Source organism: Ictalurus furcatus, chromosome 28, assembly GCF_023375685.1.
Source record: "Ictalurus furcatus strain D&B chromosome 28, Billie_1.0, whole genome shotgun sequence".
Classification (NCBI taxonomy): Eukaryota; Metazoa; Chordata; class Actinopteri; order Siluriformes; family Ictaluridae; genus Ictalurus; species Ictalurus furcatus.
In genome coordinates, this window is record NC_071282.1 from 14591331 (window position 1) to 14603887 (window position 12557).

Consider the following 12557-nt stretch of genomic DNA (forward strand, 5'->3'; position numbering starts at 1 on the left):
TTTATATATTTTACATTTATTTAAAGTTAATCTCTTCGATTAAAGTTAACAGATCAATCAAAACTATATAGCTTTACTTACTGTATATTTAACTATATATCATCTTTACTTGCTTATCTTTACACAAAAATCTAAATAAATGACATGTTTATAGTTTTAATTTCTTTTTGTTTTAAACAGGGCCATATCGCGTCTGTGTAATTCATCATATCAGCTTTTAATAGAAATAAAGCATAGCATTTTACTTTACATCAAAGAATTTCCATTTATGTATATGCAATTTAGCTATTATTTATTATTAATTGTTACATTTGTCATATATGCAGCTACAACTATGTACCTACTCTTTCATAAAAAAAAAAGTTAATTAAAATAAAAAATGTTTTTTGACTGAGTGAGATTTGTCATTATTTCCTTTAGTACGTTTGTTTAGTTCACAGTCCTTCTCGACAGAGGGCGGTGTTTTTCATGCTTGACGTGGAAACTGTCAATATGTGACGTCATTACTGTGCGACTATAGCGGAAGAGACGTGGCAAAAAAAATCCTTTCCGGAAGAAAATGTTTCTCAAATATGAAGCTAAATAACTAGGCTGGAACATTTTGCGATACAGTAGAGAGAAGATTGACTTGTGGTGACTCTTTGAATTCCCTGTAAGTAAAGAAGGGTTTTTATTTTGCTGGCTAAATGTCAAACAGATATCTGAGAGTTTGTGTGAAAACGTGTAGTTTACATATAGCTAGCTAATAGCTACCACAGATCATTAGCAGAGCTGTTGTATTTACATCGCTATATCACATTGGGTTGCTTGTAAGTATCAGTATTTAACAGCAGTGTCTTGTGGGATTGATAGAGAGTTTCTAGCAATCTGTCGATTCTCTAAAGTTTTGTTAAATCGCTGATCACGTAGTTGTTTCCCGTGGCAACATGGGTGTGTTTGTGCGCAGTTTGACAGGCAGGCCATGGGTCTGTGCAAGTGTCCGAAGAGGAAGGTGACGAACCTGTTCTGCTTCGAGCATCGGGTCAATGTGTGTGAACACTGCCTGGTGTCCAATCACGGCAAGGTTGGTCATCTGATTTCAAGTAGATGGTTCCAGAATTTCTCCTTAGATCACGTATGAGCTACAAAATAGATATTTTGTATTGATTTTTGCTGTTTGTCTTCTGTCTTGTGCAGTGTATTGTGCAATCCTACCTGCAGTGGCTCCAGGACAGCGATTACAATCCTAACTGCAGTCTGTGTAATCAGCCTCTAATCTCCCAGGACACTGTGAGATTAGTGTGCTATGGTGAGTCACATTAGGAATAACTAATATATATATTATATACATACACACTCACACACACTGTGGTCTGTCTGAATACTCGATTCTGGTTGGCTGGAAGGTGTGTATTCAAACTGTTGAATGCACGGGTAGTTCCAGTCAGTTTAATCACCCTTCTAAATGAATGCGCTGCCTATAAACAACTGTAACCATAGTTACATACAGTAGTTAAACTCACAGCTTCATTATTAGTAGAGACGCGGCACAGACGCAGGTAATTCACACACGCACAATCTCTCTATTCTCTCATTCTCTCTAATAACTATTTATTATAATTCATTCAAATAAATGTCATCTTATCGCACTAGTTTATCTCTGTGTACGATTTAGAGGGGGAGAATTCTAGACCTAGCGACCTGTATATAAAATAAACGAAAATGAACCGTTATTTTTATCCTTTCAGTCAAATTTTGCACTGCAAACATCAATGACAGCATTAACTTGTCAATGCTGGCAAGTGACTATGGTATAAACGGATAATCCATGGCTAGGTGTGCGTTACGCTATTTTAATGCACTCTGATTCACATCGAGTGGTTCTTTGCCTCCACGTCATGCATCGAAAAATATATATGTATATATTATATATATTGTGTGTGTTTAAATATGTACGTGTGTATACAAGTGTATATACTGACTGTGGAGAGTATCGGGATATCCACATACTGGTTTGAAATGATGGATTGGTATCAGACATTTTTTTCATCAGACATCTAATATTGCCTAGATTTTAGTAGGGCTTCAAAATGGGTCATTTTTTATCTGAATAGAATAGAAGGCACAAAAAAAGCCAAACAAAAATGTGAGGACCAATAAAAAAAAAAGTGATAATCTGACAGTGGAATAGAAATCTAAACAAACCCTTTTAACCCTTGTGCGTCAGTTTAAAAAAAAGTTACACGTAGGGCCATAGATAACAAAAATGTCCATGTCAAAAAAACTGTCATCAAAATATTATATATTAATTTATTTTTTTTTACACTTTCACTGACTTCGATCTTTTCTTTTAACAGCATCAGTTCTTATCACAATCACCAAACGTTCATTCATTTTCAGAATTTTAACCCTTCAAACACCAGTGTCTTTATATAATGTAAAAATCTTCAAAGCTCAGTAACCTTCTTTGACTCGTATACATAATGTGGGATTTGTCATTTCCAGTACAGTATCATTTTTTGCTTTCAAACTGTTCTCTCTGACACACACACACACACACATACAAACCAAAACTCTGCTATCCATACACACACCCACACAATTATCACTGCTTCATTTATTCAGTTGGTCTGCAGCGCTCTATAATACAGCAGAATCAGAAAAAAGGACAAGCATGGATTTTTCCCCAGAGGCTAAAGCTGAGAAAATAGTACAGGTTTCATAAATATTTTTTAAAAAGTCTGAACCCTTGTCAACAAAATAAAAGCCTATTAACACAATGCATGTTTGTATGCTTCAATGTCACGGGGATTAAATATTGCAGTTTGATTGGGTTTCAATGCGGACAGTTTTGTCCTTACGGTCCTGAGTGTAACTATATTGTGTACCTAGTTTAAAATAGATTTATAAAATCTTTTTGCAAAATTTATGCTGTTTGTATTAACACAGACAAAATGATTAAAAAAAAAAGACAAAAATGTCCATAAGGACGCACAAGGGTTAAAATGATGGCTGATCCTTTTTGTTCCATCTCAGATCTGTTCCACTGGTCCTGCCTGAATGAACTGGCATCACGCCTGCCCCTGTACACGGCACCAGCAGGTTATCAGTGCCCAACATGTCAGGGACCTGTTTTCCCCCCCGCCAACCTCGCCAGCCCTGTGGCCGACATGCTGAGAACGCAACTGTCCTCCGTGAACTGGGCACGAGCAGGACTCGGCCTTCCGCTGGTGAGTAGTAGGGTGAGCTGTGAGGCATATTTTAGTAAAGCTGTATGGAAAATTAGACTGGATTGAATTGATATTGAAGTTTCTGTTCCTCTTCATTACTGCTTTTAATTGAGTTTCCTATCTTCAGGTCGAAGACCAGCCTGAGGTTGAAGAGACCACATCACACGATGTGACCGATTATACAGACTGGACCTTTGACGGTGAGTCCTACATTTTCTTAAAAATCAGTTCCTCTAGGTCTTTGTAACATTTACTGAAAGTTCGGCTCTCCTCCTTCTTCACTGTCTTTGTTCGTATTTGTATATTAACGTCTAGTTCCTCTAATCCCCAGCGCCTTCTTCTGAATCGTCCGTTTCTGCCCCGTCACACTCTTATGCCCCAGAGCCAGCAGTCACTCCGGCATGTTCCCATCAGGACTTGGGGCACAGCCACAGCGTACACAATAACGGAGGATTGGGGGTACAGGAGCACTCGGTCATCAGCATGATCACAGCCACTGCACCGGACACTATCGTCATCAGCAAAGGTCTGGAAAGCTCTGTGGTTAATGTTAATGAGAGTAATGTGGGAAACTGGACCTTTAAGCTGATTTTGATTAGCAGGAAACAGAGAGCTGTTTCTATTTTACTGTGTGTTATAAACGAATACAAATCTGACTCGGGTTATTCATGTTCTTTATTAATATATATGAAATTACGATCTGTCTGAATATCTTTATGCCTCATTTCACAATCCGATGGAAGCTGTACACTACATCCAGATCGTAAAAATATTTCTAATAATAATTTTGCTCAAACTAATGCAGGCCACATTACAGATTCAGAAACCTTGTCGTAATATTTGGCAAGACGTATCCAGATGACAAATATTTAGCTATATAATAATAATATGATAAAATATTTTCTTCCAAAAAAAAAAAAAATAGGCAGTTGGTTTTTGGCTGAAAGAAGAAAAATGCTAAATTTGGACCAGGACACAAAAGCATGACATATCATTTGTTTGTTTGTTTGTTTGTTTTGTACGCACAATTAATTATTAATTTACAATTTAAAACTTTTATGCAGTACAAGAACCTATTTAAATGTTTTTTTTCATCTAATATACACTACCGGTCAATAGTTTGTGGACACTTGACTGAAATGTTTCTCATGATTGTAAAAACCCTTTTGATCTGAAGGTGTGTGATTAAATGTGTGAAATCGGTGTTGTAGACAAAACTATAATTGTGCCAACGAATTCAATTATTTCATTAGAAAACTAATATTTATTTACAAAAAAATATTTTATTCAAATGGACGACTCGGAGAGAAATATTCCGGAAAGCAACCAATAAGTGTCCAGCATCGGTGTGAACTTCTTTAATACTGTTTAAAAAGCATCTCAGGGGAATTCCTTAAGAAATCTGGTGAGAAAACACCAAGAATACATTTCTGGAAATTCTTGGGAAAAAGGGAATCTACTGTGAAGATGCTAAAATTATTAAAATTATTTTGATTTATTTTGAATTTTTTATCACAACATAATTCCCATAGTTCCATTTGTGTTACTCCAGAGTTTTGATGATTTTATTATTATTATTATTATTCTAAAATGTGGGGAAAAATATAAAAAATAAAGAATGAGTGTGTCTAAACTTTGACCGGTGGTGTATATAATCAATAACAATATAAGAACCACAATAATAATAATAAAAATAATAACAGCAGAGCTTTGTTTTTTGTTTTTGCTCCAGAGGGTGCTGAATTTCAGTTTTGCCTGAAATTTCACTACAATATACTCTTATTTCTATCATTCATCCCTCATTCTTTGTGTTCTTGTGACAAAATGTCTACTGCGCTCAATAATAATAAGTCATAAATAAAAAAATAAGTCATATAAATAAAGGATGATTGAATCAGAAATTGTATTTGAATAATAAAACTGGTTGTCTAAGTGGACATTCCAGACGCTAGTGATTTACATTCTGCAATTGAGGTATAGTTTCAGTGATGAGTCACTGGAGCAGACACAGAGCTGTTCCATGTGTCTGCTGCTGAAAGTTCAGTGGACAAAGTGGACTTCCTACTGTATATAAAGCTTCTGTCATGCTTGTGTAAAGTGTCTGTTGCTATCCTGCTGACCGTAGTTACAAGTGTGTATGTGTGTGTATGTGTGTGTGTGAACTTTATTATTACTTAGTAAAATATGTCATGTGTTTTTTTTGTTTGTTTTCCCCCCTCTCAGCTTCTTCACCTAGGAAGGTGTACGACACACGAGAGTCAGGCCGCACTTCAGACACCCAGATCGACTTCGATGATGATAAGTACCGGCGGAGGCCAGCGCTCAGCTGGTTTGCACAGATCCTAAAGTGAGTTTCCTCACACTTCCTCACTGTAGTATTGTGGAGAAACAATCAAATTTTTATATCACACAAGCCTAGTTAGTAGTATAATTGTGCTGGTTAGGAAACTCCCAAGTATTCACCATGAGGTGGTTGTAGTCCTTCGAAATTTCTTTCCACCTTCAGGATGTGTCTTAAGGAGCAGGTTTTCCCAGTATTCAAGACGCGAGGAGGCAAATTTATGTCAGATATGTCATAGTTTACATATTTAACATATTTTGTCTTGGCTTTAGTGTCTGTCTGTCAGTGGTGTAGTCTTTAAAAAAAAAAAAAAAAAAAAAAAAATTTAAGACACAATTTTTTTTTAAGTGCCTGCCCACCCCCAAAAAAACTCTTAAGCCCACAAAGGAAATGTAGTGAATCCTACCATAATTTAGATGTATAGTGTAAAATTAACGAGCCTTCCAAGAGGAGGACTATAAAATGTAAATGCTTTTCTGAATCGTTTCATTTCATCGCATGTCATGTAATGATTTTTGTAAAGCAAATACTAAAAGTTGCAATAGAGAGCTAAATAAATCCCGATGTACCACAATATCCTAAAGGGATCGTGATTAAAGCAGCGCAAGAGAAGTAATTCAGCGTCGATCTCTCTCTCTCTCTCGGGCAGGGACAGAAGAGAGTGCGTACCAGTGAGCAATGAGTACAATTCAAACCCACTTCAGGCACTTTTATTCATTTTTACCTGACTTCTTCAGCAGTGTAACGACTTCAGTCGAGGACAGCAGTGACAGCGGTTAACTGTGATTGTCAGGGGCGGGGAAAGGTGGAATTAAAACAAAAATGCACCAATTAAGATTAGGGAATCTTCTGAAGCAGCAAAGCAAGTGGGTATACCAAGGGTATATGCTAATATTGATCCTTAGAAGTCGTTATACGCAAAACGCAGTGGATACACCACTGGTGTTCGTTTAAGCCACCTCTGTTTGCGTGTATTATCTATAGTTATTTTTTTGTTCTTCCTGACAGGAACCGCTTGGGCCCTAAGAGAAGGACATACACACTAAAGCAGAGGATCTTCATGCTCCTGCTCCTGGGAGTGATTGGCTTCTTTACCCTCATCATCATCATGGCCAAGCTAGGCCGGGCTTCCGCTGACGAAGACCCCAACCTGAACCCCATGTTCAATCCCAATATCCGAGTGGGCAACATGTGAACAGAGTGCAGCTCCTGTAGAAGAAAACGAGCAGGAAGTGCAGTGCGACTGTCCTGAAAGCCGGGACCAATGCGTAAAACGCCTGTTATCTTCGTAGGAACGATGATAATCCAGTCACTTTATCTTCCCGTTGATAAGAAGTCTCCTCCTTAATTTGACCAGTTGCAAAATCCTTCAGTTTGCAACAAAGTTGTCTTTTTGAAATTAACATCTGGAAGGCGCTCTGAATATTAGACCGTATTTAACACTTTGCAGTGCGTTCATGTCTGTGTGAGCGCATTAATCGGGTGTGTGTGTGTATGTGTGTGTGTATTTTTGGTGGGACGGAGAGAGCGAGCATTCTGAGAAAGCAATATGTCTAATTTCTATAATTTGTTGTAAAAAAAGAAAAAAGATTAGAATTTAAGTATTTGCAGTTGCAATTCCATGGTAACGGATACCAAAGCTGCCCTTTGCAGCTCCAAATAGAAATGAGTGAGACTTTGCAGTGGTGTGTGTGTGTGTGCGTGTGTGTGTGTGTGTGCGCACGTGCGTGCATGCATGCAATCATTAATATGGTTCCTGCCATATTTTTGAATGAAGTGTGTGTGTGTTAAAATGGCACAGAGCCATTTTCTGACTAAATAACGTGGTTAGCCATTGTCCAATCTGTCAACGTGTTCAATCTGTATATTCCAAAATATATTGTTTATTCTGTAAATCTGAATACAGTCCTGGTCAGAGCTGGTCTTTAAACTCAAGATCATCTGTTTGGTTGTTTTTTTTCCTCTTTGAATTTTGTTTGTATATCTGATCACGCTTTACATGAAGTTTCTTTTAACACATTAGAAGAAAACATGACAGTTGTATACAGTCAGCACGTTTGCCTCGCACGCCCTGTGTGCCCGGATTTCGCATGTTCTCCCTGTGCTTCGGGGGTTTCCTCCATGTACTCCGGTTTCCTCTGCCAGTCCAAAGACATTCGTTGTAGGCTGACTGGCATTTCTGAATTGTCCGTAGTCTGTGAATGGGTGTGATTGTGCCCGGTGATGGGTTGGCACCCTGTCCAGGGTGTCCCCTGCCTTGTGCCCTGAGTTCCCTGGGATAGACTCCAGGCTCCCCGCGACCCTGTGTAGGATAAGCTGTATGGAAAATGAATGGATGTATACAGTCAATTGATGTTAAAGCTAAATAACGCGTGCATTAACCAATGTACGTATGACGAATGAGTAAGATTAAAGCCCATAATACACAATATAAACTAATATGTTTGCAGTTGTTAACTAAAAATGTATATACTTTCAGTAGTATTAGGAGGATGCTGTAATTTAATTTTTGATCATTTCTGTGGAATCGATTAAAACGGTCAATGCAGGTATATCATGGTTTTTTATGTAAGGAATAAAACACGTGGGGGGGGGCGGCATGTTGTTGCTACACCGGTAATAACACTCCAGTAACAGTCTATAACCAATAAAACCAAGTGTTTTATTCCTCTTGTACCATACATTGATTCCAATCAGTTTTATTACAGTTAATTTGTTAATGAATGACACCTCATGCTAGTTAGATTTAATGTTGTAGAATCCACGAGACAAGTTAGTTCCTCTCATCACTTACATTATAGCAGTTCCCTCACCAGCCATTCATTTTTATTTTATTTTTTCTTCGTCTGGCTTAAAGTTAATAAGACAAAAAAAAAAAAAAATCCAGCTGAAGACTTTCCTGTAGTGGAAAATGTACTGACTTTTACAAAGAACTGACAGTAGAGACTCCTTCCATAAATATTACAGAAACATCTCCTTACAGAAACATCACCGCATCAACGATTAGACATATTGCTTTGCTATATTACCATTTTTTTAATACGTTTATTATTCGTCTTTGATTATTTTAAACTTGATTTTAATTACAGCTGGAATGACTGTCCGAGCTGCTGTTACAGAACATTAATCAACACTCTTGACCAATCAGATGTGAGGGTATGTTAACTAAGGCAGGAAATAATTTTAGGTAAAGGAACCTGAATGTAAAGCGTTACTGTACATCTGAGTGAATATTGTATTGTAGTCACTACATTCTTGGTTGCACTTTTCCCTCCTTTCAGTCAGGTTTCTCTGTTCCTAGCTCTCTTTGCTTTTAAAAGGATCTACATACATGATGACAGACACTGTACAATATGAACTTTTTAGTAGTCACTCGAGGTTGGTAGAGAGGACGTGTGTTTGTACAGTATTCATCTCTGATAGATAAGTGTTTCTGATCTAACAGGATTGTGCTCTATTCCTGTCAATCTCTCGATTAAATTATGAACTTTATAAAATATCCTGTTCTTTTTGTTGTTGGTTCACTATGGCTGACTGAAGGGTTTCAGTCGTCCAGGTCACTCTGAATGTCTCAAAATACACCATCAACCCACGCTTCACTTTCATTTACAGATGATCATACATGAAAATCTAACACACCTCCATGACCAGAAGGAAATCTGTTCATTTTATTTATTCATCTTTAGTGGGTAAGGGTCATGGTGGATCCGGAACTGGGATAGGCAGTGAAGTAGGATTGCTGTGTTTTTGGTGCAGGAGCACAAGGAGCCCGTAGCTGCAACATTGCAAAGAAGCCAGCCATGTTCAGAACTATGAAAGCTCATACAAATCCAAAACATCTGAAAGACAATTATGACTAAGCTTACCAAGCTGGTATAAATACTGCACAGCTAAGGTCAAATTGAAGTAGTGTGTGTCTCAATATTCAGCATGAGCCAGATGATACAGTCAAGTGTAAAAGTTAGAAAAATGGCCAAATAGGCATATACTTTACAGATATATTATCTCTAAAATAAATATATACGCATACACAGTGATAGTCCCAACTGCCTATTATATTCTTTGAATAGTTTGAATCATATTTCTTATAATATACACTCCAGGGTGCAGTTGCTGTTCCAGTTCATCCCAAAAGTATTCAGTGGAGCGCTGCAGGACACACGTTTTTCCACTCCAACCTCTGAAAGCCAGGTCACTGTGGACCCCTCTATACACTGGGGCACTGTCATGCTGCTAAAAAAGTTTTATTATATAATGCAGAATTATAGAATGCATATAACCTTACCTCAGAGACACAAATGCTGCAGTTTACATTACTCACCTACAAAATTGAAAATTATGACAAGTCTGCAATTATGACTCCGTGACCAAGATCTTAATCCACGTGACGAACACTATTTTTTTTTAAATCTGGCATGGTCAATTTCCATTATTCTTCTACCATAGAATAATATTTAGTGTGAGCCCACTTGATTTATACTTGCTGTTAACATGTATGGAACATGGCCACTGCACATTCAGTAGCTGTTTCATGTCACTTGTGCAAGTTCTCAATTTTTATTTGATTTAAATACCCACATTTCATCAATTGATCAGTGTGCACTACCATTAAGAGCCCGAGAAGGGTGACAAACCACAGCTTGAAACAATTAAAGAGAAAATTCAGAAATAACTGGTAAATGGCACACTTATATAGTGCATTTATCCAAAGTGCTTTACATGGTCTCATTCACCCATTCTCACACACACGGTAGCAGAGCTGGCATGCAAGGCCCTATTTTGACATGGGGAGCAACTTGGGGTTCAGGGTCTTGCCCCAGGACATGTCCTTATGTGGAGTCACGTGGGCTGGGAATCGAAACGCTAACCCTATTAGTGAACAATCTGCCCCATCACCTGAGCCACGGCCCCCCCCGGTACAAACAGTTATATGTGCATTTTTTTTTTTTTAAATTAGGTCTGTAAATTAATATGTACTGATGGTGTTTCCTATTAAATGCATCCCTGACTGAAACACTGGAGAACCTCTAGTCTACAGCAAATTTCACACCAACAAATCAAAAGGTTCTGCAAGGAACATGCAAATGCCTAGGAAACCCCAGTTACCATTCTGAGCCACACTTAAAATATGAAATCCCCTTGACTATCGAGAAAGGGAGTTCAAGGTCTTGGCTGGAAAGTTTGTTACAAAATAGAAACCAGAAATTCTTCCTAGCACAAGCACTGTATATACATCTGTACAATGATTTAGGAAATCCCATCTTATCAAAACCATCTACAACAGAGGTAAATCATTCTTTTAAAGAGAAATACAAGTATAAATTTGAAAGCAGGAAGGAGACAAGTTACACAGTACTGCAAAAATTTAATCTTTATTGACCAACATGCATTGTACATACCATGTCTCCTTTTCACATAACTAAAGGAAAAAAAATTCTTCTGAAGGGGGATACATCTAGGTCAGTAACACTTTACAAGAACATTACGAATCAAGAGGACAAGCTCCATGTGTACCTGAAATAAAAAAAATTCTGCATTAGATATGGCTAACATGCAGCTTAAACACACCACCAAACTGTTTCAAATCTAATACCTGGCACAAGAAACCACAATTCCTGATGCCAGCTATATGATGACAGGATAATGTGCCTCCTAAGATTACACACACAGGCACAGGAAACGCTGTGTGTGCCAATATGAGGAGGGTGGACTTGACTTGAAATAAAGTGTACATACTTCAAGTTCTTAATACTTACTGATTTGACTAGGCAGGTTACAAATCAAACCCCTAAAAAAACCAACAAAAACATAAGAGTTAAAACAGTCACAAGGGAGCAATGCAAGGCTATTGAATTAAATGGGGGGCAGGGACAACTTACATAACATTGATGCAGCAAACGTTCACCAACTTCTCCCTGGAATAAAGGAAATACCAAGAATTCATGAGTCAAGCATCAAACATTTCTACAAAGTCAAATTTCATGTTCCATGGGGTATTTTACTGTGGTTTATAAACATATGAATTCGAGCCACTATAATTTCTGAGTAGTATGAAGGCCCATGAAGCTGTGGCAGCCAAACTGTAACAGATGTACCAGTGATTGAGGATAGAACCAGCTGATGGGAGCATGCTGGTACCGAAGACATAGCACTGGGAATCTTATTCCTCCATTACATACACACACGAGTACCGAGCAAACCACGTGCATGCCAAGAAAGGAGGTTTAATGCATTGGGATGTAAAGAGACGTTGACTAATCACTAGTTAAAAAGTGAATGGGAAAAGGCTTCACTTTTAGGATTTTCTTCAAAATTTGTAAAACATGTGGCTAAGGGTAGAGCCATTCTGACTCAAAGTATCATATTTTAAAAGTTAAAAATAACTGTGGAAACGTGCACTAGTCAAAACAAAATGGCGCCCATGAGGACGAGTATTGCTAAAGATTCAGACTCTGAAACCACCCAGCCTCATTTTTTACACAGGTAAACACTGTAGAAAATCTAAATAAATAACTATCTACAGCATTCCCGAAACACCTACCTCATTGTAAACACTTCCCAAGCCGAACAGGAGTTAACATTGGCGCCGAGAGCGTTCTTCGCATGCGCATTCCCATACACATACTAACTACGAGAACCGACTGTTCGCTTAGTCAAATATACCCCAGAAATTATTACGATTTAATCACTGTCATAATATATTAGCTTATCGTTGTATAAACTATCAAAACAGCGTATAAGTCCTGCAGCTCACACCCATCGAAAAAGACCGAACGAGAGTACGCTTTTAGTATTTATACGAGCGTTGACGTCATCCGTGTGTCACCTACAACAACCAATCCTCGAGCGTCTGTTGATATAAATTATTCTTAAAAATGAAACGTTGTACATTTCATATGCGCTTTATTTCAAACATACCAATACCCTTAAATGTCTATTAAAACACATGTAACGTCAAATTCTCTCTTTAAAAAAAAAAAAAAAAAAAATCGCGTGCACGTGACTAA

At 37.8% G+C, this 12557-nt stretch overlaps 1 protein-coding gene, 1 long non-coding RNA gene and 1 other non-coding gene across 3 annotated transcripts; 1 reads left to right on the forward strand and 2 right to left on the reverse strand.

Moving 5' to 3' along the window:
* Nucleotides 1-520: 520 nt before the first annotated feature.
* Nucleotides 521-9047, forward strand: zfpl1 (zinc finger protein-like 1). The gene is made up of 8 exons (XM_053617712.1): nt 521-652; nt 947-1063; nt 1177-1288; nt 3016-3209; nt 3337-3409; nt 3541-3735; nt 5433-5556; nt 6559-9047. The coding sequence occupies exons 2-8, from the start codon at nt 962-964 to the stop codon at nt 6743-6745; spliced, it is 987 nt and encodes a 328-aa protein (XP_053473687.1). The 5' UTR covers nt 521-652; nt 947-961; the 3' UTR covers nt 6746-9047.
* Nucleotides 9048-10906: 1859 nt separating this feature from the next.
* LOC128603362 (uncharacterized) lies at nt 10907-12492 on the reverse strand. The gene is made up of 4 exons (XR_008385005.1): nt 12092-12492; nt 11430-11465; nt 11307-11338; nt 10907-11064 (listed from the first exon to the last, which is right to left on the reverse strand). It is a non-coding gene; the product is annotated as an uncharacterized LOC128603362 (long non-coding RNA).
* Nucleotides 11638-11773, reverse strand: LOC128603957 (small nucleolar RNA SNORA57). The gene has a single exon (XR_008385117.1). It is a non-coding gene; the product is annotated as a small nucleolar RNA SNORA57 (small nucleolar RNA).
* Nucleotides 12493-12557: the final 65 nt, after the last annotated feature.

Bases quoted from the DNA above. Each gene is read 5' to 3' on its own strand.
- zfpl1 (XM_053617712.1), top strand. From the start codon at position 962: ATGGGTCTGTGCAAGTGTCCGAAGAGGAAGGTGACGAACCTGTTCTGC. The intron at 3,210-3,336 runs GTGAGTAGTAGG...TCCTATCTTCAG, and splicing joins CAGGACTCGGCCTTCCGCTG to GTCGAAGACCAGCCTGAGGT. The intron at 5,557-6,558 runs GTGAGTTTCCTC...TCTTCCTGACAG, and splicing joins TGGTTTGCACAGATCCTAAA to GAACCGCTTGGGCCCTAAGA.